The sequence below is a fragment of the Bombina bombina genome, chromosome 1 (genome assembly GCF_027579735.1).
Source record: "Bombina bombina isolate aBomBom1 chromosome 1, aBomBom1.pri, whole genome shotgun sequence".
Classification (NCBI taxonomy): domain Eukaryota; kingdom Metazoa; phylum Chordata; class Amphibia; order Anura; family Bombinatoridae; genus Bombina; species Bombina bombina.
Window position 1 is genome coordinate 1,133,824,277 of NC_069499.1, and position 26,108 is coordinate 1,133,850,384.

Genomic DNA, 26,108 nt, shown 5'->3' on the forward strand with positions numbered 1-26,108 from the left:
ACTGTTCAAAAATATGCTCACATTAGTGTGCTAATGTTATAGCTTTCCTTAAGATTTAATTAACATGGACTTTGCATGTTTTAGTTCAGTTTTAGTTCTTCTATTATTTGGACATATTCCCTAATGACAGCTTGGGGACCTGAGGCTTTGGGACGTGTTTTAATGGAAATCTGTCTGAGTTTACTATTATGTTCTACAGGTTTCTTGAATTTGAGCTTCACTCTGCTCCACAGATATTTGTGCCTCTTCAGTCAAGTCAAGTCAGCTTTCCAGGGGCGTATTATGGCCTAGGCCAACAAGGCCGGTGCCTAGGGCAGCAGATTTGGGAGGGGCAGCACATCTGTCCTATCCTCTCTCTAAAAGACAGCATACAGTACAGTGAGTGATAAAGTGCAGGCTTTTACAGAGAAGACAAGGCACCTGTGCTGATTAAGGACACTCTTTATAGTCAGTGCTCCTTTAAACCGTTAATTAATTTAGAGCCGCCGGCATTTTTGCAGTGGAAGTGTTCTTGGTGAGAAACTTGACCGGGGAAATGCTTCCAAGGTGAGGCTGGAGGAGATGACCTTGTGTCGATATGCTGCCTCCCCTTATCAGCTGTGGTGGGTCTGCATGCGCAGTGCTTATTGCAGGTCTTAGCAGCTAACAGACTGGATGCGTATATGCACTGATTAGATCAGCTTGTGATGTCTAATCATAAACTATCAGTGCTAATGTATGTTAGCTACTAATAGCTGGCTTTCTCTGCATTCATAAACCCATGGAGTAAATAGGAAACGGACACTTAAAAAGTTTAATTACTTGAATAATGGTAATTAATGTACAGTATGTTGTTGCATGTAAAGGGCAGTGATTGTTTCAAAGTGTATTCTTCTTTCCCTCCCTTCCTCTCTCCCTTCTTTCTCTTTCTCCCTCCCTCCCTTACTCCCTCAACTCACTCCCTCCCTCGACTCACTCCCTTCTTTCCCTCCCTCCCTTCTTTCTCTAAACTCCCTCTCTTGCTCCCTTCTTTCCCTCACCACTTTTCTCTTCTATCTCTCTCTCCCTCTCTTCCTGCTTTCCTTTCCCTCCCTTTTTTCTACTCCCCTTCTTTTCTCTCCCTTCTCTCAGGGAGAAAATGGTATGAGATGCATGCAATTCAACCCGCCTCTATGCAAGTGTTTTGCTAGCCCATTTTCTTTTGAATTGTTATTAAAAAAACAAACAAAACAAAAACATTTTACACAATGACCCAAAAAAATATTAAGCGGAAAAAAGGCCTAAAACCTTTAGGGGGGGGGGCAGCAGACTTTTGAATGCCTAGGGCAGCACAAAACATAAATACGCCACTGTGGCTATCACATGGTTTACTGACCCAACTGGTAATGTTGGATATATATTTTGCATTACATTTCTGTTTTATACCTGTATTTATGTCTTGTTATAAGTTTCTTTTAGCTAATTTCCATACTATGGTAATGTATAACGGTCTCCAAAAATGACATATGTTTTATATATCATTTAATCCTGGCAGGGTCCCTGAATACTAAAAAAGAGGTATAAATCTTCCTTTATTCATTTTTTTTACCTTATTAACAACACTAAAATTTCAAAGGCCTCCTATCGGTTTGCCACTAAATAAGTATTGGGGATTAAGTGCACAAATAGCAAGTTTATCTAGAAAAGTCTTAAAGGGACACTGAACCCAATTTTTTTCTTTTGTGATTCAGATAGAGCATGCAATTTTAAGCAACTTTCTAATTTACTCCTATTATCAATTATTCTTCATTCTCTTGATATCTTTATTTGAAAAAGAAGCCCGCTAACCTTTTTTTTTATTCAGAACTCTGGACAACACTTTTTCATTGGTGGATTAATTTATCCACCAATCAGCAAGGACAACCCAGGTTGTTCACAAAAAATGGGCCGGCATCTAAACTTACATTCTTGCATTTCAAATAAAGATACCAAGAGAATGAAGAAAATTTGATAATAGGAGTAAATTAGAAAGTTGCTTAAAATATTATGCTCTATCTGAATCCTGAAAGCAAAATTTTGGGTTCAGTGTCCCTTTAAGCCTGAATAAAGCATGTTACATACCAAAGAATAATTTATTCCTCCACATTTTACAAACATTCAGCTAGATTACAAGTTTTGCATTGCGGCTTGTTATTTTCAGCGTTAAAACAGCACCGCAGCCATTACAAGTCTTGTCGGTATAGGTGTACCGCACACCATTTAGCCTGTACCGCAACATCAGTCCCGCATACGTAAAAATTGCGTATTTTCATGGGATTCCCATAGCGCTGCTATAACGAGTTTTGCGGTGAGGCTAAAAAGTGAGCGTTACAGCCTAAAACCACAAGATTCGTAATGACATCTAAAGTAAGTAGTTGTGAGTTTTAGGTTACAAAGCTGTAACATAAAACTCATAACTAAACTGCTACAAAGTGCACTAAACACCCATAAACTACCTATTAACCCGTAAACCGAGGCCCTCCCGCATCGCAAACACTATAATAAATTTATTAACCCCTAATCTGCCACTCTCAATATCGCTGCCACTAAAAAAAAATATTAACCCCTATTCCGCCGCTCTCTGACATCATCACCACTATACTAAAGTTATTAACCCCTAAACCGCCACCCTCCCATATCAAAAACACTATTTAAATATTATTAACCCCTAATCTGCCGTCCACCCACACCGACGCTACAATAAACCTATTAACCACAAAACCTCAAGCCCCCCACAACGACATATACTAAAATAAACTATTAACCTCTAAACCGAAAGCCCCCCAAAGAAATAAACTAATTTAAACTAGTAACCCCTAAACCTAACGACCACCTAACTTTATATTAAAATTACAATTTCCCTAGCTTAAATTAAACTAACTACCAATTAAATAAAACTAAACTACCAATAAAAAAATCCTAACACTAATTTAAAAATTACAAAAAGTATCTACCTACAAAAAATAAAAACTAACTAAATTACAAAAAAACCAAACACTAAATTACGAAAAAAAACAAACAAATTATCAAAAATAATAAAGAATTACACCTAATCTAATAGCCCTAACAAAATAAAAAAGCCCACCCAAAATAAAAAAAAACCTAGCCTACAATAAACTACCTTAAAAGGGCCTTTTGTGGGGCATTGCCCCAAAGATATCAACTCTTTTATCTGTAAAAAAAATACAAACAGCCCCCCAACAGTAAAACCCACCACCCCCACAAGCAACCCCCCAAATAAAAACCCTAACTCTAAAATAACCTAAGCTAACCATTGCCCTGAAAAAGGAATTTGTATGGGCATTTAGCTCTTTTACTGCCCCGACCCTAAACTAAAAAAAAAACCACCCAAAAAAACCTTAAAAAAACCTAACACTAACCCCAAGACGATCCACTTACAGTTGTTGAAGTCCCGCTTAAAGGCTCCATTCAGCCGGCGAAGTCCTCATCCATGCGGCAAGAAATCTTCATCCAGGCGGCCTCTTCTATCTTCATCCAGACGGCGAAGTCCTCATCCATGCGGCAAGAAGTCTTCATCCAGGTGGCCTCTTCGATCTTCATCCAGCCGGCGCGGAGCAGGTCAATTCTGAAGACAACTATTGTAACTACTATGTAACTATTAGTTATATTGCAGCTAGCTTAGGTTTTATTTCACAGGTAAGTATGTATTTAGTTTTAAATAGAAATTATTTAGTTAATAATTGTAAATTTAATTTAGATCTAATTTAATTATGTTAAAGTTAGGGTCATTTGGAGCGGCTGGCGGTTTAGGGGTTAATAGGTTTATTTAGTTAATAAGTGTAAGTTTAATTTAGCTATATTTGTATTATGTTAGGGTATTAATTTAGCTATATTTGTATTAAGTTAGGGGTGTTAGGGTTAGGGTTAAGTTTAGGGATTAAAATATAGTATAATTTAGCTTGTTGCGATGTGGGTGTCTGGGGGTTTAGGGGTTAATAAATGTAGTATAGTGGCGGCAATATCGGGAGCGGCAGATTAGGGGTTAATGATTTTATTTAGGTAGCGCAATATCGGGAGCGGCAGATTAGGGGTTAATAACTGTAGGCAGGTGTCAGTGATGTCAGGGGCAACAGATTAGGGGTGTTTAGACGTAGGGTTTATGTTAGGGTGTTAGGTTTAAACGTTATTTTTATTTTCCCCATAGACATCAATGGGGCTGCGTTACGGAACTTTTGTTTCCGCAATCGCTGGTGTTAGGTTGTTTTTTTTGCCGGCTCTCCCCATTGATGTCTATGGGGAAATTGTGCACGAGCACGTCTCAGCAGCGCTCTGATTATATGCGGTATGGAGCTCAACGCAACCATATCGCACGCAAAAGGCGTATGTTTGAGAACTTTTATTTGCAGCGCTATAGAAAATGAAATAACGTAACTTTTGTTGCATTCGTTAATTTCTCTATATCGCTCAAAACTAGTAATCTAGCTGATTATGTTCTACCATCTCTGGCATATAGCTAAAAAGTTCCCCTCTCTACCACTTGTCCCTTAGCATAGTTAGTTTAGCTTTCATACTCTAGCTGGGGTTCTTTAAAAATAAACATCAGGTGCACGAGTTGTTATACTAGTTTAGACACTCCTCTATATTATATGTTAGCTTATTTTTACTTGTGTGAATACCTATTTAGGATCCAATAGTGGCCCTTTTCTTCTTTCCTCCTTTTCTTCTCCCCCTCCAATTTCCCTCTGGGTCACATCCGCATTTTGGGGGTCCAAGAAAGGACTCTGCTTGTTTTAAGGGGAAATCTCCATATTGTAATTACTGCTATTTGAAGGGGGTATCTTTATTGTTAATTCTTTAGACTTGTGGAAGTTTATTATATGTTTGCAGTCAGAGCGTTAAGTTTTGTGCACATATTTGTGTGGATATTGCTGTAATTCTGTCTTTATGAACTGTGGTTATTTTGTGTTTAACAAATGATTTTCTAATATTAAATAACCATTGAATTAGAAATAAACACAGGAAACATGTTTCTTAAATGTCATATTGCTAAGCTTTATTATATGATATGAAAAAGATCCATGTAATATGAAAGAAAAACAGAGATCCAATAACCTAACCTAAGCTTTGGTATTTTTTAAACCACAAGAGAAAATGTTCTGCCTGTCATTTCTTATTTGATAAATGCCTGTGAGAAGTCAGTCTTCATACCTTCTTTTACAATTTATACATCAAAAAGATGTGTTTTGTTAACTCCTATGAAACATTGGTCCTATCTTTTCTTTTCGGTACTTAAAAATGAAAAAAAAAAAGTGTCTAACACTCACAAATGGATCCACATTCTATTCTTCCCCTCACGGGTCCATTATTATTTTACACACAAAATATAGACTTCAAAAGAACAATTCTTTAACCAGATAAAAAACTTTCAAACAAACAAAAAATAACATAAATGATGTGTTCCAAATGGGGAGATATAGAGTAGAAGACTGACATGACAGAATAGACAGACAGATATAAATTACTGGTGTTACACTCTTGTCAGAAGCCATAGACCATAACCAGCCCATTCTTCGGTATACACAAAACAATTAGATTATAACATTAACCAATGATGGATTTTCCCAGAAGTATTGTGAAAATTGAGAGTGAAGATAATGAAAGAAGCAGTAATTTATTTTTTTGCAATAGAAGTATTAAGGTGATCATTTTCTGTATCCACTTTGGCTATGTTGGTCCCGGGATGAAATGACTTTTCCATCTCCATCCTCAACACGTGTCCTGACGTAGTGCGAGGACCCTCCTAAAACAAATACATTAATTAAATGTCTTATTAAAATGTAGGTGCTTCTAAGAAAATTGGACAGTTATGTGAACTGTTAAGAACATAAATTATGAGTTTTTGTCAAAATATGTTTTTTCAAAGCAGTAAGTGGTATCATAACATGGTCAATGTCCAAATCTGCATTCACTTCTAATCTGCCAGAGAGAGCTGCTATGTATTGTAAATTGGTTACCCTTATTCTTACCCTTATTCTTAACACTACTACAAACTCTAACCTCTAATTTGACTCAGTGCAAATGTCACTGACATCATTTAGAAATACCCAAAATGAAAACATTATGAACTATAATGGCAAACATCATCTCAACTGCAGATTTAGCACAATCCCCTATGTCTTTGGCAACCAGCGTACATTTGTATGGCGGCCCAGGCACTAATGGTGAGATTGGCTGGATCCACAGTCCTTATACTCACACCTCAATACAATTACATTTTATTCACATTTGTTTTTAGTTAAAATACATATAGTTACTGTTAATGGATTTAATTTAACTGTTTCTACTACTCAATTTTTTTTAAATATACACATCTAATTTTTTTTGGCAAATTACTGTCTTTTTTTCTGTCCAGTGACACTAAGGACCTCAAAAAAAATATCTTTACTTTGGCTGTCTAAGTCTCCCTTTATCACTTACTGGTCAGACATTCAATGTTATGCATATATACCATATTACCATTATGTTAATTTTTTTCCTAGAAAAATATATGCCACTTTTTGCTTTTGAAGAAGTTCCACCTCACTTTATTTACCAACTGATTGAATTAAACTAATATTTTTAATGGTATCACACTGGGTGTTGTAGAAAAGTTCCCAGGCCACGTCAATAGGTCACAGGCGCTGTGTCTTATTTACCAGTGATACAACTTCTAACAGTTCCTTACTCATCAGTTAATACCTCTCATTATAGGATTGTAAAAATAAAAAATAAGCAACAGCAGAAAACAATGTCTCATCATACCTGACTGTGCAATGACAATGGTGACAGCAAGACAAAGGGAATATTGTGCAGGTCATTTACACAGCCCCTCCCTGTACTGGCATTTCAGTTACTAATTGAGATGATCAGATGGGTTGTACTTCTACAAGACTAATATGATATTTATTTAAAAAAAAAATACTTTATCTTCTTCTCTGCCTAAATTAATGGACACAAACCTTTGTTTTGTGACTCTTCACATCATTTTATTCAATGACTCCAGAGTGTCTCCTATTGTACAAGGAATGAATACAAAATCTAATACATTTGCGAATCAAGTTACTTATTTAACAATACAACCATCCATCTCTCACAGATTACATCACACATAATCTTCAGACCTAATTATCTATGACAACCTCAGACAGGTGTGATAAGCTCCTGTGCCATGCTGCACTGGGTGTGATACGCTGCCGTACACGTTCTGTGCACTCTACAGGGACCTGTATTCCTTGTCATTCCCTATTGTCTGCTCAAGCTTGCATTGTCTGTTTATCGCTACTGATTCTGTGCTGACGTTTGTATCTTTTTATACACTTTCTCTAACTTCTGCACAAACATGTTTACTCTGCAAGTACATATTAACCCATCATATTTCTTTTAACAGTAACAATATAGTGTATTGATAAGATGCTGAGCGAGATGCTTAGTCCTCCCCAGTTGGGCATCCACATATAACACCTCTGTATACCCATGTTTCTTATTTATATTCTAACACCCTTCCCTGCCAGAATATGGTCTTCGGCAATTAAAAGCTTAAAACATATCTCATCATTATATCCTTTGTCTTGTGCACTATTTCCTCTCTGTAAGGCTGACTGAATATTATAATCTAATGTTTAAACTGTGTAAATCCATCTGTGTAACTCAATACTGCCCTCTATCGCCAAGAAATAAATTCACATTTAAATTTACTAAAATGCATTTTAATGAAGATGCTTTCTATACTATTTATGAGCTTTGAGGTATAACATGGAGCAACTACAATATTTTTTCTGAAATGTTCTTTCTAGAAATTGTATCAAAGCATCAAGTCTTGATAAACCATTCTAATGAATTTACAGTTACATTATACTTAGAATCACATTCAAAGGATTATTGTCTAAATCCAATGCTATCCCACTATTTTAATAACCATAAGAAATAATATGGTATAAACTAACTTTTAAAGTTGTGTCTTGCTATATAGTCCATATCTGTTGTTTTAAGATATCTATCTCTCATCTATCTATATATCTATCTATATCTCATGTATCTATTTATCTATCTATCTCTCATCTAGCTATATCGCATCTATCTATATCTCATCTATCTATTTATCTATATCTCATCTATCTATCTATCATCTATCTGTCTAATCTATCTATCTATCATCTATCTATCTATCTATCTAATTATCTATAAATATATCTATCTATCATCTATCTATCTAATCTATCTATCTATCTCTATATATATCTATGTCTATAATCTATATATCTATCATCTGCAATTCTATATCAATCTATTTATCTATTTAGGATTTGCCCAGGGTACAATTCTGACCTTGCAGAACCATTTCTCATTAGATTAGAAAAAATAATTAAATTAAAAAAATAATAATTAAGAGCTAAACATTGAGCTTCATATAAACTACAGCCCATATACATGATGTGGCTCTATGGAAGTGAGCATCTTGTAGAGCAGTGAGGGCCAATATCATAACACATGGGGGGGGGACAGATCAGTGCTTTAGAACACCTAATGGCCATACATGTAAGGCTATGATGAAACACACAAATAATGATACATTTCCTAAAATGTCTGGTGCAACAGGGATAGATTTAAGCAAGGTTGCAAAATATCCTGTATCTGCTGCTACCCCTCCTTAAAGGAGATCATAGTAAATATTAGACTTGTTTTGTTAGCAAACCATTTTTATGTACAGAGACTAGTGGTAGAACTAATAAATATTGGACTCCAGTGCATCAAAAATGTTAACTCTGCTCACTAATAACACAACAGCTACATACTGAGGCTGGCAGTGGCACCGCCTCCTCTAGCTCAACTGCAAAGTGTACGTAGTTTGTTTTTGGCAGCTATATCTTATGACAGTAACATGATTTGAAGCCCAAAACAGTACTGCTCTATTTCTTCAAGGGCAGCCCCTCACAACTCGTGCGGCCCCACCCCCTGTGTGGTCCCCTTGCCTGCAGTGTAGCTCTGCTTGCCCACAAAGGTCTCAAAGTGATCTCTCCATCCTCTCTGACTTACCCCAGACAGCAGCCTCCATGCAAGGACTTACTCTCCTCCTGCAGCCCTAAAAAGTTTCTGCCTGCAGTGGAGCAGCCTTGCAAGATGTGTTGTGCACACAAAGGTCGCTCTATGGCTTCCCACTGCCTTAGCGGATGTGGCCCTGCAGCGGCCCACTGGGAAATTTTCCGGGATCCCGGGAGGCCAATCCGGCTCTAGACTTGTATCATGTCAGCAATACTGCAAATTGAGTTATTACCAGATGATACAAGCACCTTAGACTCTCTGAGCAAGTGCTGATTTTACACTCTTGAAACAGCTATAGATTTTACTAGAAGCATTTTTGGCAATACATTTATATTGCAAAAATGCTTCTATTCAAAATGCACCGTGTGCATTCTAATTTTGGCTGGAATGTCTCTTTAAGTACAACATGCCAAGTGTAAAATGAATTAAATAAAAAGTGAATGTTCTAAATCATTTGTCACCCAATGAGCTGTGCTTTTCAACTCCAGTCCTCAGGGCACACCAACAGACCAGCATTTCATGATATCTGAACTAGAGCACAGGTGAAATAATCAGATGAGCAGTAACAGTAACCTGATTTCACCCATAATTGAAAAACACTGATTTTATACTCAAAAGTGAAATGCCCAGCATTCAATGCAAAATTTCTGTTACAAAGTCGTCTTCATTAATCCAATCCCCTCAATCACCCAATAAACAAGTTTTGTTCATTTCCATACCATATCTATCTGACTGAGAACCAGACGAGTAACTGGAGGAGTTCTGATCATTGGATCCTTTAGGGATTCTGGGGGGAAAAGGCCACAAAAAAAATAATTTAATGACAAACTTTGAAATGTGATCATCATAATAGCGCTGCGGAACCTGTTGGCTCTTTACAAATACCTGATAATAATAATAATAATCATAAGGTTTTCACTGACAAAGTTAAAAAAAATATTATAAGAAACAACATATAAAAAAAGCAATATAAATAAATACTTAGATAAATGTGCATGGGTACCCTGACAGATAATAACGAGATAATAGAAAGATAAATAAACTATAGCTATTTAAAGGTAACATTAAAGTAATTCATTAATGAATTTAAAATGTATAGTTTAATCTGCTTTAAAATAGAGGTTTAACAGCTGAAAAGACTGGTGTGTTTATTGGTACAGCAGCTTGTTTAACTCTCATTCTAGCCCAGGACAGTGATGTTACATTAAGAGACACCTACTGCATATTCTGTCCATCCAGCAAGCTGCGGTAGGTGTTGATTTCTTGCTCAAGACGAGTTTTGATATCCAGAAGGATTTTGTACTCTTGGCTCTGGTTCTCCGTCTCACAGCGGATATCTGCCAGTTCAGCTTCTACCTTCTGGATCATGGCCTGTAACTGGGAGAGCTGTACACAGTAGCGACCCTCTGTTTCTGCCAAGGTGTTCTCTAAGGCAGCTTTCTATAATGAGACAAACAACTATGCAGTTAGGCCACACACAGTTCTGGAGTGTGCAAACACAATATTTTGGTATCTGCCTCATTGCAGCTATTCTTAAAGGTTCTAACATTGTTTGTTAATAAATATTAGGAGTCAGACATTGTCAAAAATGGAAAACGTTGTTAGGTCTAATACAGAACTCACAATGATCTGATGCATATCTAATTAAAATGTTGCATATTTAATATGAAAATATTAAGAAATAGTATTCACAATGGGAAAACATTATGTACCATGCTTAGTTGTGTCTGTAAGTCAATTTCCAAGCTCTGGACAGAACGCCTTAATTCTATAACTTCAGTTTGAGTAGTCTTGATCTCCTGAGAACTGTTGTGCATTTGACTCTGTAGCTCGTCAGTCTGAAAAAGGAAAACATTAACGCTGTAAACAATAAACTCCTAGCGACCATTGTAATGTTTATCAATTACTTTTGTAAAATATTTACTACTTATACCTTTTTGGCATAATGGAACTATCATGCAATATATGGAAATGTTTGCTGTTAATGCAAGGTGGTTTAACTGATGTGCCATAGACTGTATGGAGTATCCTTCAGGTACATTGTAGTCATTGGGTAAATATCAAATGCCCTGTGGTCTGGACAGGTTTATTGAAGCCCTACTTCTGCTGCAGGGCCAGGGGGTTTGATATGGCAAGTGCCTAGCAGAGGGGCAGCAGAGCCAGTGGGCTAATCTGATATGGGTATATGTAGCAGACAGAGGGACTGCAGGGCTAGGGGTTACATGATGATATCTAGGGGTCACATAATGATATCAAACTGATGAAAGGCTTTCATAGACAGAGGACCAATGTGAATTAATTTCATCAGCCCACACACATGGAAAGATGGTTGGTGCTAATCTGAAAGTTTCCTGATATTGTTTCCCTTCAGTCGCAATGTTATATTTAATGTCATGCCAACCAACACATGGCTCTAAAAAATTTACCTGATTTTTAAAAACCGTTCTTTACATCAAAACAAATAATAAAACAATACAAATAATAAAACCAAAAAAATATGTTTTGGGTCATAAGAAAGATTATATGATTGATAATAGCCATTATTTAATTATAGCAAGAAACACACACACTTACCTGCTCTTTATACCAGGTCTCGATCTCCCTTTGGTTCTTGGCAATCAGGTGTTCATATTCACTTCTGAGGTCAGATAAGGTTTTCTGCATGTCAATGCCTGGTGCTGATTTCACATCTACATTAACAGTGCCTCTGATCTGTCCTTGCAGCGCCTTCATCTCCTGTACATAAGGCAATTAAATTGACACAATGTAACAATCAACCCTGCTTCTATTGCATAGTATATACCTTCTAGTTGTAAACATAACCTTTTGGCTTTTATTGTAGGCTGCAGATAATTGTGAAGCAGCACACTGCAGCCTTCTTTAGCAGCCAAGGGGTTAACATTTTTTTAAATCAGCCTTTGTTACTACATCTATTTAATTGAATTAAAGGGACATTCCAGTCAAAATTTTAATGCACGTAGATTAATTACATCTTTGAATAGAAACATATTTGCAATATACATGTATTGGCAAAAATGCTTTTGGTAAAAGTTATCACTGTTTTAGTGTTGACATTTTTCTCTGCACGTGCACGTGAAGCATAGCTAGATATTCTCAGTGCACCAGCATTTTAAATACTGCAGCTGATCATAGCACCAGAAGGGCTTCTATCCTGCTAACAATTAACAAATTGAGTCATTACCAAGTGGTACAAGCCCCTTAGGCTCTCTAAGCAAGTGCTGTACTTAAAATGCTGGTGCACGGTGCATACTTAAATACTCTTTTGAAACAGCTATAGCTTTTACTAGAAGCATTTTTGTTAATACACGTGTATTACAAAAATGCTTCTATTCAAAACCGAAATGCATCAACATGGATTCCAATTTTGGCTAGAATGTCCCTTTAAGACCTATGACCTCAGCTCTACTCCATGATTGAACTACTAAATGTCTATCTTGTATATAACGTGGTCAGAGTTCACATATTCTACCTCTTCATGGTTCTTCTTCAATGCAGCTAGTTCCTCCTTCAATGACTCCAGCTGTGATTCCAGATCACTTCTGGCAAGGGTCAGATCATCCAGCACCTTCCTCAGTCCATTGATATCAGCCTCTACTGATTGTCGTAGAGCCAACTCATTCTCAAACCTGTATGTTTAAGAGCAAACTCATTACTCTCTTCATTTATATCCTCACAAACAAAAAACAAGCTAGATTAAGTTTTCTACTCACTTCATTCTAAAGTCATCAGCTGCCAGCCTTGCGTTGTCAATCTGGAGGACAATGCGGGCATTATCATTGGTGGCAGCCAAGATCTGAAGGGAAGGAGATAAATTAATGTAGTGTCAGCACGTTTTGCCATAAAAGACATACATTCTTGCATTGATATATTAGCAGACATGTTATTCTATACAGAATCCTATCATCTGGTGGGATCTATGCATATACAGGTCAAGTATATACTAGTAACCACGTGTTGAAAAGAAGATCGGCTTGACATCATGCAGGTACAGAGCAAGTATGTCAGTGCCAGAATAGTTTACAACTTGCATATGGGCAGATTCTGTTACAGATAGACAGTTGGTCAAATAATTTAACTACAAAGCTCATGTATATTTAGGGCTAGATTACGAGTGGAGCGCTAACAGGGGTTTTATCGAGGGTGTTTGTGTGCATCAGGTTTTGCTTTAGCACAATCGTAATTTCCACTTGAGTGATTACCGCGCCCTCAAAGCTCTGATTAACTGTTTCGCAAAACATAAAAGTGTCACAAAACACATCATAAATACATTACAAAGTACAGTACAAATATTCATATTTCCATGTTGGGTTAACGCACATAAGATTATGCAATCAGGTTTGCGCACAAGTTGGCATGACTTTTTTTGCTCCATTGACTTCTATGGGGGAATAGGTTATCGTGCATGCGATATTCTAAGTTCATCAAAAAGGTCACTTCTAGCGCAGTTAACAATCCACTTGTAATCTGGCCCTTAAAGGGACATTATACACTCATTTTTTCTTTGCATAAATGTTTTGTAAATGATCTATTATATAGTCCATCAGTTTTTTTTTTTTTTTTTTAAATGTTTAGTTTTGCTTATTTTTATATAACATTGCTCTGATTTTCAGACTCCTAACCAAGCCCCAAAGTTTTATGTGAATACCGTCAGCTACCTTCTCCGGCTTGCTGCTGTTTGTGTAAAGGGTCTTTTCATATGCAAAAGAAGGGGGAGGGGGGAGTGTCTTATTTCCCACTTGCAGTGGGCTTTCCAGCTACCTTTTCAATAGAGCTAAACTGAAAGATTCTAAGTATGTTTTTAAACAGTTTTATACTGGATTTTTATATCAGTATCTGTGCATCTTATTCTTTATAGTAGTGTCTATTACATGCAGTTATATGAAAATGAGTGTATAATGTCCCTTTAAATAGGTCATGAAAAAAAAATCTATCAATTTAAAGGGACATTATACACCTTCTGGTTTTGTGTAAAATGTTTACTTGTTCCCTTGCTCCCATGAGAGGCCAACAAAGCAAATTGTTTAAGCTATTAAATGCAAAATGATCGTATAGAGCAGTGAACAAACTCATCTCCAACCCCGTATTGGGCATAATTAATGAGGCATGAATTGCTTTGAAATTGTATTATAATGTTTAATTATGTGTAGTAAAACAACTTTGAAACATTCTTTTAACCATAATTTTAATTTGTTAAAAAACAAATGCAACAAGCAAGGTGTCTGTGTTGTTTGCAAAACTGTCCCTTTAAGGAAGATTATATACATTTGCTCATCAGGGATTTAAATCAGTTTTGCATATCATTAAAACATTTATTTTGAAATATATGTTCTATCTATATAAAAAAAAAAATGTAGCGCTTCAGCATCAGTGCATCAGCAGCATAAAATAACAGTGAGAAGACAGATTTAGCTCTCTACAGGTTTATAAATATAGCCCATAATGAGCTATATTCGCTAAAGCTCAAACATTCTTTATTTAAAGGGACATGAAACCACAATTTTTTTTATACATGATTCAGATAGAGCATTCAGTTTTAAACAACTTTTCAGTTTATTCTAATATCAAATTTGCTTCATTCTTTGGTATCTTTTGTTGAAAGGGCAGCAATGCACTACTGGGAGCTAGCTGAACACAAAAGGCATATATGCACAGCAACCAATCAGCAAAAAGTTTCCAGTAGTGCATTGCAGCTCATGAGCCTACCTAGGTATATTCTACAACAAAAAAGGATATCAAGAGAACAAAGCAAATTAGATGTCATTTTGAAAGTTGTGTAAAATTGCATGATCTTTCTAAATCATGCGTTTTTTTTTTATTTTTTTATTTTACTTTCCCTTTAATGTGCTCCACAGAATAACAGAGAAACTGATTGAAAATGTTCTTAGTGAATCTGATATGATCTTAGACATGTTGTTTCTCACATGTGTTATATGTCAATATAATAGGTTGGTAGGTTACATATTGCATACCAGCAAATTGTAATATGTATTAAGTGACTACATTATGGGCTCAATTGATTAAATGTCGGTTGGACATGATTCGCTGTAGCTAAATGCCGACAGCATACAGCACCTAAAAGGTGGCGGACAAGTTAAGGAGCAGCGAGCCAGAAACTTTGGGCGGAGAATGCAGCATCAATGATAGCTTTATAAAGTGGCTTCACGTCTTGTGGTCAAACTGCATTCTCCCATTGAAAACAAAAAAAGGGATTATACTGTTCTTTAAGTGTTTATGGGTATAACAGTGCAAAAGCTCCATCAATTTCAGTTTGTGTTCTATTTTATGTTAACAGAAGCAGTCAGTGAATTTAGTAGGAAGGAATCTCCAAAAGCTGTCAAATGCTGCCCTCTCTCGCTCATCACCTCACACTTCAAACTGCCTGTTTTTCTAAAGGGTGTTTATGGGGATTAGCAGAATCTAAGCAGTTAATGTATTTACTGACAAACAGGAAAGGCAACAAATAGGGAGCTCTTTCTTAATACAAAAGTGAGTGCGGCTGAACAGCTTATATCTGTTAAAGGGACCTGGAGCTAATACAGAAAGATTGTAAACATAGAAACACAGAAACATAGAAGTTGACAGTAGATAAGAAACAAAAAGGCCCATCAAGTCTACCCATAGAATAATTTACTTTTTTCTTAGGCTAGCCTTATGCATTTTACAGTCCATGGGGTAGATTTACCAAGCAGTGGATGCTGCTATCTAACCCCAATGTTTCCGGAGTAAGCGTACACATAGTGCAGAATTATATAACATTATCTAAGCGGTAACTTCACAAATTACAAGCATTGACAGTTTTTTTTAGTCTAGTGAGCGGGTCTTGGATTTCCAAAGCGCTATTCGCGGGCGTGCTGGCTAGTCACAGCACTCCTGATTGTGCTATTTGGCAAAATGCAACTCGTTCCCGGTCTGGTCTTGTAGCGGAAGCGAGCTACATTCAGTCCAATGGACTGCGGAGTCCAACTTTAGACTAAAAAAAACTGGCAATGCACTATGTGCAGAATTATATAACATTATTCTGTATGTTTACTGTCTCTTTAAGAAGCAGCGGTCATAAGACTGATGCTCCTTAACTCGTCCGCCACCTTTTAGGTTTAGGTTTAAATTATTGCACAATTTGCCCATTTGCGGGCGTGCAATAATTAACAAGCCATTACAAGTGGCTGGCTATTGCTACCGCAAGTTTGCAGTAGCAATTAGTGCTCAGAAAATTAACCAGAGATCCGATCTCTGGTTAATTTTATAAATGTGCCCCAAATGCCCTCAACATTTAGGGCATTATAGTTTTTTATTTAAAAAAAATATCTTAATACATTACATACATTAATAAACAACAACTGCCCTAGGTAGTTGGTGGCAGTGGGGTGTTAGAGAAAAAAAAGGCACTGAAAAGTGCCTTTACATTGCGGTCTATGGGAATTGTGTGTTCCCAATAAATATATATGTGTATGCTTATATACATATATATGTATGTGTTAATATGTGTAATATGTATATTTATATCAGTAGATACAAATATTTTTACAAATGCTGCAATCCCTGCGCTACTTACCCTCTTCGCTGTGCTTAGTTTACAAGGCTCCCATTGGAGCCTATGGAAGCAGGCTCTCGTGAGGGCAATGCTTCCTTGCAATGCGTACCCGAGCTCGCTTTCGCATTGCTGTTAACTTGCAATTCCAGCACACATTAGCATGCGCTGTTATTACACAGTGAAGCGCAAATATTGCTTTCTTAGCGCTCCACTTGTAATCTGGCCCTTAGTGTCTATAAAACAATGAGAGCTGCCATGTTGTAACTTAGGTTACCTTCTCTGCTGCAGCCAATTAGGGTAAGTTATAAATAGATCACTAGAGTGTGCAGCCAATGGCTTTGTGGAATATAACAGTGTTGTGCTCTACCATTTCTAACAGGAACTGAAAAGCTCACAATTTCAGAATGGACTTACAGGAAAATGGGACAAAATAAATAATAAAAGTATATTGCAGAGTTTTTTTATATGTACTGTATATGATTTATAATTTTATATTACCATCTCAAAGTTTTTAATGTCCCTTTAGGATTGTGACCCCCTGTTTTCTTTTATTTGTGGAAAATACTTTTAGCTGCCCTTCTTATATTTGGCACCCCTTAGATGCAGTATCTACTGCAGTGCCACCTCTGACACTGATGTGTGAGACTTTGCCCCCAAGTACAGACACTGAGGGCTCCTGGTAGTTTTTTTCTTATTTGTTTTAATAGATTGATTTTTTATTTTTATTTTCATGCCCATTTATTCATTTAAAAATTTAGACAGTGGAAGTTACTTGAATACAAGATAAACGTACTTTTTTGTATGCTTTAAAGGTATAGTAAAGGTATTTTATATATCTTTATATCATTTATCAGGAATTGCAGAAAATCTGCATACAAAAAGTTTTAAAAGCATTTCATAATTTTGTTAGGACAAATTGCATTGTTTTGCAAACCAGGGACATACCCCTTGAAAATAATCTTGTGTGTTAAAGTTAATTATTTTGCTTTGGCAATTAAGAACACATTTAAATGGGCTTTTGCACTTCATGCAATAATTGTGCAGGGTGCATTCCTGCTTCTCTGGGGCAAGAAAAAAAAATGGTTATTAATTACATGAAAGGGGGCAAAATAAATAATGAAATTAGATTTTGCTTTTAAATGGATTTGAAAGTCAAAATTAAATGTTCACGATTTAATTAGAGCATGCAGTTTTAAACAACTTTCCAGTTTAGTTCTGATATCAGTTGCCATTCCCTTTTGAAGAACATACCTATGTAGGCTCATGAGCATGCATGTGTCTTGAGCACTATATGACAGCGGTTTTGCAACAATGTTTTTACAGTTTTATACACTTTTGAACACTTACATCAGCTTCACAACAATTTATTCAAATGTTAAAAACATTGTTGAAAAACTGCTACCATATAGTGCTCAAGACACAAAGGCTACTTAAACTAAAAGGCACTGGAGAGACTAGAGACTATCGCATTGTTAGTAAATCTAGGAGTCAAAATTACATAAATGTTATGTTCCCCTTAGTATCCTTTAAAAATGACATAACATAATAGTAAAGGAACAACAACCTGCAAACAGACATGTGATGACCCTCCTACAAACTTTTTTCCTTAAAGGGACATAAAACACCTTTTTTTCTTTCATGATTCAAAAAGAGCATGCAATTTTTAGACAACTTTCCCATTTGCCTTGTACTCTTATTATCTTTTGCACATATAAACCTCTTGTCATTGGCTCGCTTGATGTGCTCAGCCAGCTCCCAGTATGTTGTATTTGAATCATGAAAGAAAAAAATGTGTGTTTTTTTAACATTTATGTACAAGAGATATCTTGTGCACTCTCACAATCAATTTAAATTGCATTATACAGAAAAAGTACACTTCCACCTCAGTTGTGAAAATTAGTAAATCTTGTGAATTTTTTTTTTTTTGCTGCAATAATAAGTAATTGTATTAAATGTTTATTTGTGAATCTTTTTGGTGCACTCACTTACAATTCTAGATTTACGTCAACCATATGGCAGCTCACCTTTTTTTGTAGCTCATCAATTGTTTTGTAGTAGTTACTGTAGTCTTGGGCAGGGCGTGGACCATGTGTCTCGTACCAATTTCGTATTTTCTTCTCAAGCTCACTATTCGCCTCTTCCAGTGATCTCACCTTATCCAGGTATGAAGCCAGGCGATCGTTCAAATTCTGCATGGTCCCTTTTTCATTTCCAGATAGGAGCCCAAAGTCATCCCCAAAGCCAATGCCAGCTCCCCCTCCATAACCACCTCCAGACTCTATATGACCAAAGTTTGCAAAGCCAGATCCACCACCATAACCAGTTCCACCACCAAACCCAGATCCACCACCAAACCCAGATCCACCACCAAACCCAGCATTCACACTACTGTAATGACCACCATAACCTCCACTTCCACCTTGTTGCCCACTTCCACAAAACCCACCCTTCCAGCTTCCAGCATAGCCTCCACTTCCTGCTGCCCCACCACCATAGAAGCCACTTATCCCTCCAGAGCTTTGTTTGCCTGAAGACACCCTAACACTGGAGGACCCATGACTGATGTTGCTCCCTTGTCCTTTAACAGAGCAGGATCCTTGTCTAGTACTCATGGTAGGAAGCCGATTAGGAATGATTACTAGAGCCAAATTATGTGCTACAACAGTTTGATCTAATTAAGGCCACAGATGTGTAAGCTCACTTGTTCCTTTTATATTGTTAATTGGGTGTCACCATTTGTTGGAATTCTGTTGCCTCTGCCAATTATCATTTAACACTTTTTTTTTTGCCAAGTTGATGGACATTCATTATATGTTCAGCTTCTGGGTGTTATCCTAATTAACCACAAATAAAACATATAGACGAAAGTAGAAATTCATGTTTGACCCTGGAATTAAGCATGTTGCAACATAAATCAATAATAGGGAATGGTTTTCAATTCTGAGGACTTGCCAGGAATAATCTTGCTGTTAGAGTTTCTTGATGCAAAACAATATTGTAATTTTATTTTTCATGTAACAGTAACTAGTCCAAGTGTTTTCTGTGCTTTTTACATGCAATTAACAACATAGAGCAGAGCCTATCTCTTAACTACAATCTAAACACACTAAGGACAAATAAGAAATATATGATCTGCACATATCCCAAATTTTATTGTCACAATGATATATTGCAGAATATGAGAATGTGCTTTAATGTAATAAAATCATGGTCAAAGGCAATTAAATCCTATATGAAAATTTTGCAATGGTAAATTTACAAAATTGGAGGAGAAATATATAAAGCTGGGTGGAAGCATTTTTTTTTTATTAACACTTAAAGGTACATCATATTGTATCTGAGTGTGAAATGAATTGGGATAGTATATTGGCATTTTTGATGTACTGTGGTGTAAAGTGCTGCTAAAAGTATAGAAAATGTTCTATCTGCAAGAATGACAAGTTTGCATATAAAATGAACATATAGCTCTGGATAACCTTTACACCTATTTTATATACACACACACAGATGTTACAGTTGTGCAAATAAATATTCACTGTTGTCTGCTATTTGCTGCATGTGATCTCCATCTCTAGGGCCTGATATTCAAAATCTCACAACTCAGATAAGATATTCTAAGAGGTGTTGTTAGTACAACGAGGCTCTTAAAAATAAATTAGAAACATATTTTATCTTGGGAACTGTATGTAATGTTCTTTACATGAAACAGAGGGGCTGATTCTCTATAGTTCTCTGGGCTGGTTAGATTCTATAAGAATATAAGTCACTTTTTACCATGAAAACAGGGTATCTCGCTAAGGGGCATGTACTGAATTTATATATGGGAAGGAGATGCATACATTACAAAAGTGCACAATGAAAATTGTAATTTAAAAATTACACAAAACGAATGATTGAATCATTCACACAAAAATATGTAGCAAAATATTGTATTGTTAAGGTGCATAAAAAAAAAATGTCAAATTTGTATGTAAATGGCACAGGAATAAATCGTATTAAATATGCACAGTGTAAATCAAGTAAACTGGATGTGCAAAAAAAAAAAAATACATTTGTAGTTATAAGTACAAAATACAAAGCGTAATTGTTACGTTTTCGAACATGGGCGTTCCATGGGTGTACAATTGTGGAACTAAAGTTAAAGGGACAGTAAACGTACAGAATAATGTTATATAATTCGGCACTTAGTGCAGAATTATATAATATTATCTTGGCGGTAACTTCATAAATTAAACATTGGCAGTTTTTTTTTTTAGTGTAAAGTTGGAATCCGCTCCAGGCTCTACTGAGCGGGTCTTGGATTTCCAAAGAGCTTTGCAGGCTTTCTGGCTAGTCACAACACGCTTGATTGTGCAATTGGACGAAATGTAGCTCACTCCCGCTCTGGTCTAGTAGTGGGAGCGAGCTACATTTAGTCCAATGGAGTGATCCGGCATACTGTGACTAGCCAGCAAGCCCGCGAAGCGCTTAGGAAAACCAAGATCAGCTCAGTAGAGCCTGGAGCGGAGTCCAATTTTACACTAAAAAAACTGGCAATGCTTTTCATTTATGAAGTTACCGCTAAAATAATGTTATATAATTCTGTAATTATATAACATTATTCTGTACGTTTACTGTCCCTTTAATGGAGCAATGAGAAAATGACATTGAAGTGTTTTGTTATAAGGGGTTATATGGAGCAAGATGAGTTGAAGGGTGAAGTAATAAGGAGTACAATTATGAGTTATAGGAAAGGATTATACCGAGTAGTAGAAGTAATTATAAGGGGAGATATTGGGTTAGGGTGGGATTAGATGAAGAAATACTATATCATTATAAGAAGTGGCTAAATGCACAGTATGAGGATATACAGTTTATACAGTAATGTATGAAGTGACAGGGAGCCTGACCTCACTGCTCAGGTGAGATGATTTAAGAAGTCTTGACTGTACGGTGAGGCCCATAAAAAATATTTTGAAACACAAATTTTATCTTAAGACATGTTTATGTTGATGTGTAGTGTTCTTTATCTGAAATAGTGACTCTTATATTCCATTCAAGGTCTAAAAAAATTCCCAAATATTTTGCGTGAATTATCTCGCTGCCGACGAGGTTTTGAATATGAGGCCCAGGAAGAGATTTAGTAGATGCTACGCAAAGCAATAGGAGGGCTAAAGTAAGAATTATAGAGAGATATGAGATGGAGAGGTAGGAGGAATTAGAGTGAAAGGTTATATGAACATTTAAAATGAGCCATAGTGCAGTTTATATACATGGGTTATATGAAGAAATAGAAACAGTTTATAGAAGGACAATTTAAGACACACACATATGGAGTCTATTAAAATGAGTTTATGGCAGTCTATAAAATGTAAGTAAATTTGTAATTTTTTTAGGTTGCTAAGAATTTTAATTACTGTTTAATAACATATAGCAATTATACTCCATAATCCCTTAGCAGTCAAGTTTTTGACTCATTTTCGTTCCATATCAGTATATATATATATATGTATATACATAAAATGCAACATTTTATATAATTTATATCTGAAGTTTATAAAATTACATCAAATAGTTTCAAATGGAGGCAACTGATTGAAGTGTAAAAGTTGTGTTTTACTATCCATTCTCCCATGGATACTGATACTTTTTTTTCCCCCTGATCTTTATTTCTCTGTACTATAAAACTCAGTATTCACAAAACTGAACAAAGTATTTTCCTCTGTGTTGGAAGAGTAACAAAAGGGACATTGCGGGGGTTGCTACTAGCGGCTGAAGCCCCAAGTGTTCTACAGTATTGCCCCAAATGCACAGTCCAATAATAGCTTTCTATGAATATATCATCAGGAATGTGTATCTCTTAGGTGTCATGAGCATGAATGTGACAGGTTATAAGTATGAATATGTGAATAATTCTCAGTGAATTGATGTTAAACTGTCTTTGTACTATACACATCACACACACTCTATAAGTAATCTCAGTAATGTATGATTGTAAATAGTATTCCTAGACAGATATGTCTGTCAAATAACAAAGGAAAAATAAAAGGAGGGATATATACATTTTTTTTCCAGATAATTTTGAAACCATGCTTACAATTTCTTAATAATAATGTTGATAAAGTAGATCTTACTTTATAAGGGGCAATGTAAATTCCAAGTATATTAACTGAACACAGGGTCGCAAGGTGCCTAGTAATAAAGCTTACAGTTTCCAATGCTCACCAGATGGCCAGTAAATATGCATTTGAAAAACAGACACATGCAAGGAGACTGATATGGGTTAGTGGCTGACAGACGGGTTTCAGGGTCAGGAGAGTAGGAGTAGGTATCTGGTCAGGGCTGGCTCAAAATATTGTGCTGCCTGGGTCAAAAATGCAATGATGCCCCCCCCCCCCCCACCAGTAGTCACATTACTGATTAACAGATCAACCTACTAGCCTGGTTGCTCACCTTACTAAGCCTGCCTACCTGCATGCAACCAATGCTTATGCACAATTTCTCTATATGTGGGAAGGAAGTTAGGGAAGAGATGCACTTGTCCCACCTTGAATGTTGAACCCACTTGGTCCCATGGTTGAGCAGGCACTGTATGTGACTGACAGAGGGGCTGCAGGGCTAGGAGACTGTTCTGATGTGGGTATGTGATTGACAGAGGGCTGCAGCCCCAGGAGACTGATCTGATGTGGGTATGTGATTGACAGAGGGGCTGCAGGGCCAGGAGACTGATCTGATGTGGGTATGTGATTGACAGAGGGCTGCAGGGCCAGGAGACTGATCTGAGGTGGGTATGTGATTGACAGAGGGGCTGCAGGGCCAGGAGACTGTTCTGATGTGGAATAGTGATTGACAGAGTGCTGCAGGGCCAGGAGACTGATCTGATGTGGGTATGTGTCTAGGGTTGCCAGCTGTCCTCCATAAAAATACTGAACAGACTGTAGGTGGTCTTTGGGGCCACACAATATATCCACCACCAAATATCTACCTTAAACCCCACTCTTGATTCTTCCATGTATATTTTTCCCAAATAAGCTTTGGTTGCTAGTAACACATGTAAACAGTACAGATTTGACCCACTTGACAACCCCTTACTTTTTTCTGCTCCATACTGGTAATTCATTGAGGCATAGAAGGTATTTTACATTTAACACTTAGGTATTTTTTTACAAAAATGGACATTAAGAGGATTTGGAGGATGTGGAGACCAGTGTTCCCTCTAAGGCCAGTTTTGTGAGCGGCCCAGCAGTGAAACAGTTTATAAGGGAATCACACTATGCAGTCTGCTTTGTGTAGTGTTTGCTAATTGCTATAAATAACTGTTTCACTGCTGGGCCACTCACAAAACTGGCCTTAGAGAGAACACTAGTAGAGACTGATCTGATGTGGATAGATGGCTGACAGAGGGCTGTGGTGCTGGTGCTCTTATCTGCTGTTTTTTTTTAGCTGCCAAGGGTTGCAGAACCAAGTGTTTGATCTGAAACATGGGGGTATGTGGCTGACAGACAAGGACTACAAAATTAAATTATTTTTTTATTTGTTTTGTGACGTAGGCATGTGGTTGTAATAGGGCAGTAAGGCCAGAGGTCTGTGGTCTGATGGGGGCATACGGCTGATAGAGGGGCTGCAGGGCACTGAGATCCAATCAGAGGTTTTATGAGTTATGGGGCTTCTAGTGGGTCTGCGGAACCATGTTTCATATGAAATAGTAAGTGGGTGTGTTGCTGGCAGGGTCTGCAGGACAATAGATATATTATCTGCAGGGAAATATATATATATATTTTCAATCTTACAATGTAGCTGCAGTGAAAATAGATTAAGAAATTAATGCAAGCTGTCCTATTCTAGCTGTAAAGCTCATCAATTATTTTATTTTTTTCACGAAATTACCATAAAGAGTTATATGAGTTTGTATAGATAAGCTAGCTAAAATGCTTACAATTCTAAACTGAATACAAAATAATACACTTCATTTGTGTAAAACTTAAAAAAAAAACTTTCTTAACTTATAAAGTAACTAGCACACTGAAATACTTAATCCTTCTTTGTAGTTGGTGATTTACTTAAACACCAGTTCTCACCAAGAATAGGGAGACCCTAAATATAGAGTAGAGCTCTGCAAATCTTCAAACCTTTATTTAGAAATCTTAGTAAAATTTCATTAATTTGCACCGTAGTGAGTAATAAATAGAACAGGTGAAGACTAGAACTATTTTATTGGCGTCCTTTGGTTGTTTGAGGGTGACAGCCAAATATCTTCACGAATGAGCATGTAAAAATGTTAAAAGTTCCTCATAGACAGTGCTGATGGCTCATCATTGTGACTCAGTAAAAACCTCATAAAAACAAGCTATAAACATTAATAGCAATTTGGTGCCATGAATGTTCTTTAAGCAAATTATACAGTAATCAAAAAAACACGTAATCATAAAAAACAGTCATAGTATTTCTAAATAAATTAACTATTTCATTAGTACCAGCAGAAACAATTCCTCCTTAATTTTCATCATTTGGATCCCAAAAAAGTGAGTACACCCCTTACATTTTTGTAAGTGTACAGCCAGTATAACAGTCTAAATTTGCGGTCCCCTTAAATAACTCAACACACAGCCATTAATGTCTAAATCTTTGGCAACAAAAGTCAGTACACTCCTAAGTGGAAATGTTCAAACTGGGCCCAATTAGTCATTTTCCCTTCCCGGTGTCATGTGACTTGTTAGTGTTACAAGGTCTCAGGTGTGAATGGGGAGCAAGTGTGTTAAATTTGGTGTTATCGCTCTCTCACTCTCTCATACTGGCAACTGGAAGTTAAACATGGCACCTTATGCCAAAGAACTCTCTGAGGATCTGAAAAAAAAAAATTGTTGCTCTACATAAAGATGGCCTAGGCTATAAGAAGATTTCCAAGACCCTGAAACTGAGCTGCAGCACGGTGGGCAAGACCATACAGCGGTTTCACAGGACAGGTTCCACTCAGAACAGGCCTCGCCATGGTCGACCAAAGAAGTTGAGTACACATGCTCAGCGTCATATCCAGAGGTTGTCTTTGGGAAATAGACGTATGAGTGCTGCCAGCATTGCTGCAGAGATTAAAGGGGTGGGGGTCAGCCTGTCAGTGTTCAGACCATACACAGCACACTGCATCAAATTGGTCTGCATGGCTGTCATCCCAGAAGGAAGCCTCTTCTAAAGATGATGCACAAGAAAGCCAGCAAACAGTTTGCTGAAGACAAGCAGACTAAGGACATGGATTACTGGAACCATGTCCTGTGGCCTGATGAGACCAAGATAAACTTATTTGGTTCAGATGGTGTTAAGCGTCTGGGGCAACAACCAGGTGAAGAGTACAAAGACAAGTGTGTCTTGCCTACAGTCAAGCATGGTGGTTTGAGTGTCATGGTCTGGGCCTGCATGAGTGCTGCCGTCACTGGGGAGCTACAGTTCATTGAAGGAACCATGAATGACAACATGCACTGTGACATACTGAAGCAAAGCATGATCCCCTCCCTTCAGAGACTGGGCCACAGGGCAGTATTCCAACATG

The 26,108-nt window shown here is 36.9% G+C and overlaps 1 protein-coding gene across 1 annotated transcript; it reads right to left on the bottom strand.

Moving 5' to 3' along the window:
- Positions 1 to 4,985: 4,985 nt before the first annotated feature.
- LOC128645636 (keratin, type I cytoskeletal 19-like) lies at positions 4,986 to 19,255 on the bottom strand. The gene is made up of 8 exons (XM_053698764.1): positions 18,613 to 19,255; positions 12,768 to 12,850; positions 12,527 to 12,683; positions 11,611 to 11,772; positions 10,749 to 10,874; positions 10,256 to 10,476; positions 9,756 to 9,823; positions 4,986 to 5,758 (listed from the first exon to the last, which is right to left on the bottom strand). The coding sequence occupies exons 1-8, from the start codon at positions 19,198 to 19,200 to the stop codon at positions 5,661 to 5,663; spliced, it is 1,503 nt and encodes a 500-aa protein (XP_053554739.1). The 5' UTR covers positions 19,201 to 19,255; the 3' UTR covers positions 4,986 to 5,660.
- Between the last annotated feature and the right edge of the window lie 6,853 nt (positions 19,256 to 26,108).

Coding starts and splice junctions, on each gene's coding strand:
- LOC128645636 (XM_053698764.1), bottom strand. CDS start 19,200: ATGAGTACTAGACAAGGATCCTGCTCTGTTAAAGGACAAGGGAGCAAC. Junction 10,875..11,610: donor AGACCTGGTATAAAGAGCAG/GTAAGTGTGTGT, acceptor TTCCTTTTTCAG/ACTGACGAGCTACAGAGTCA. Junction 9,824..10,255: donor CTGGATGGACAGAATATGCA/GTAGGTGTCTCT, acceptor TTTTCCCCCCAG/AATCCCTAAAGGATCCAATG.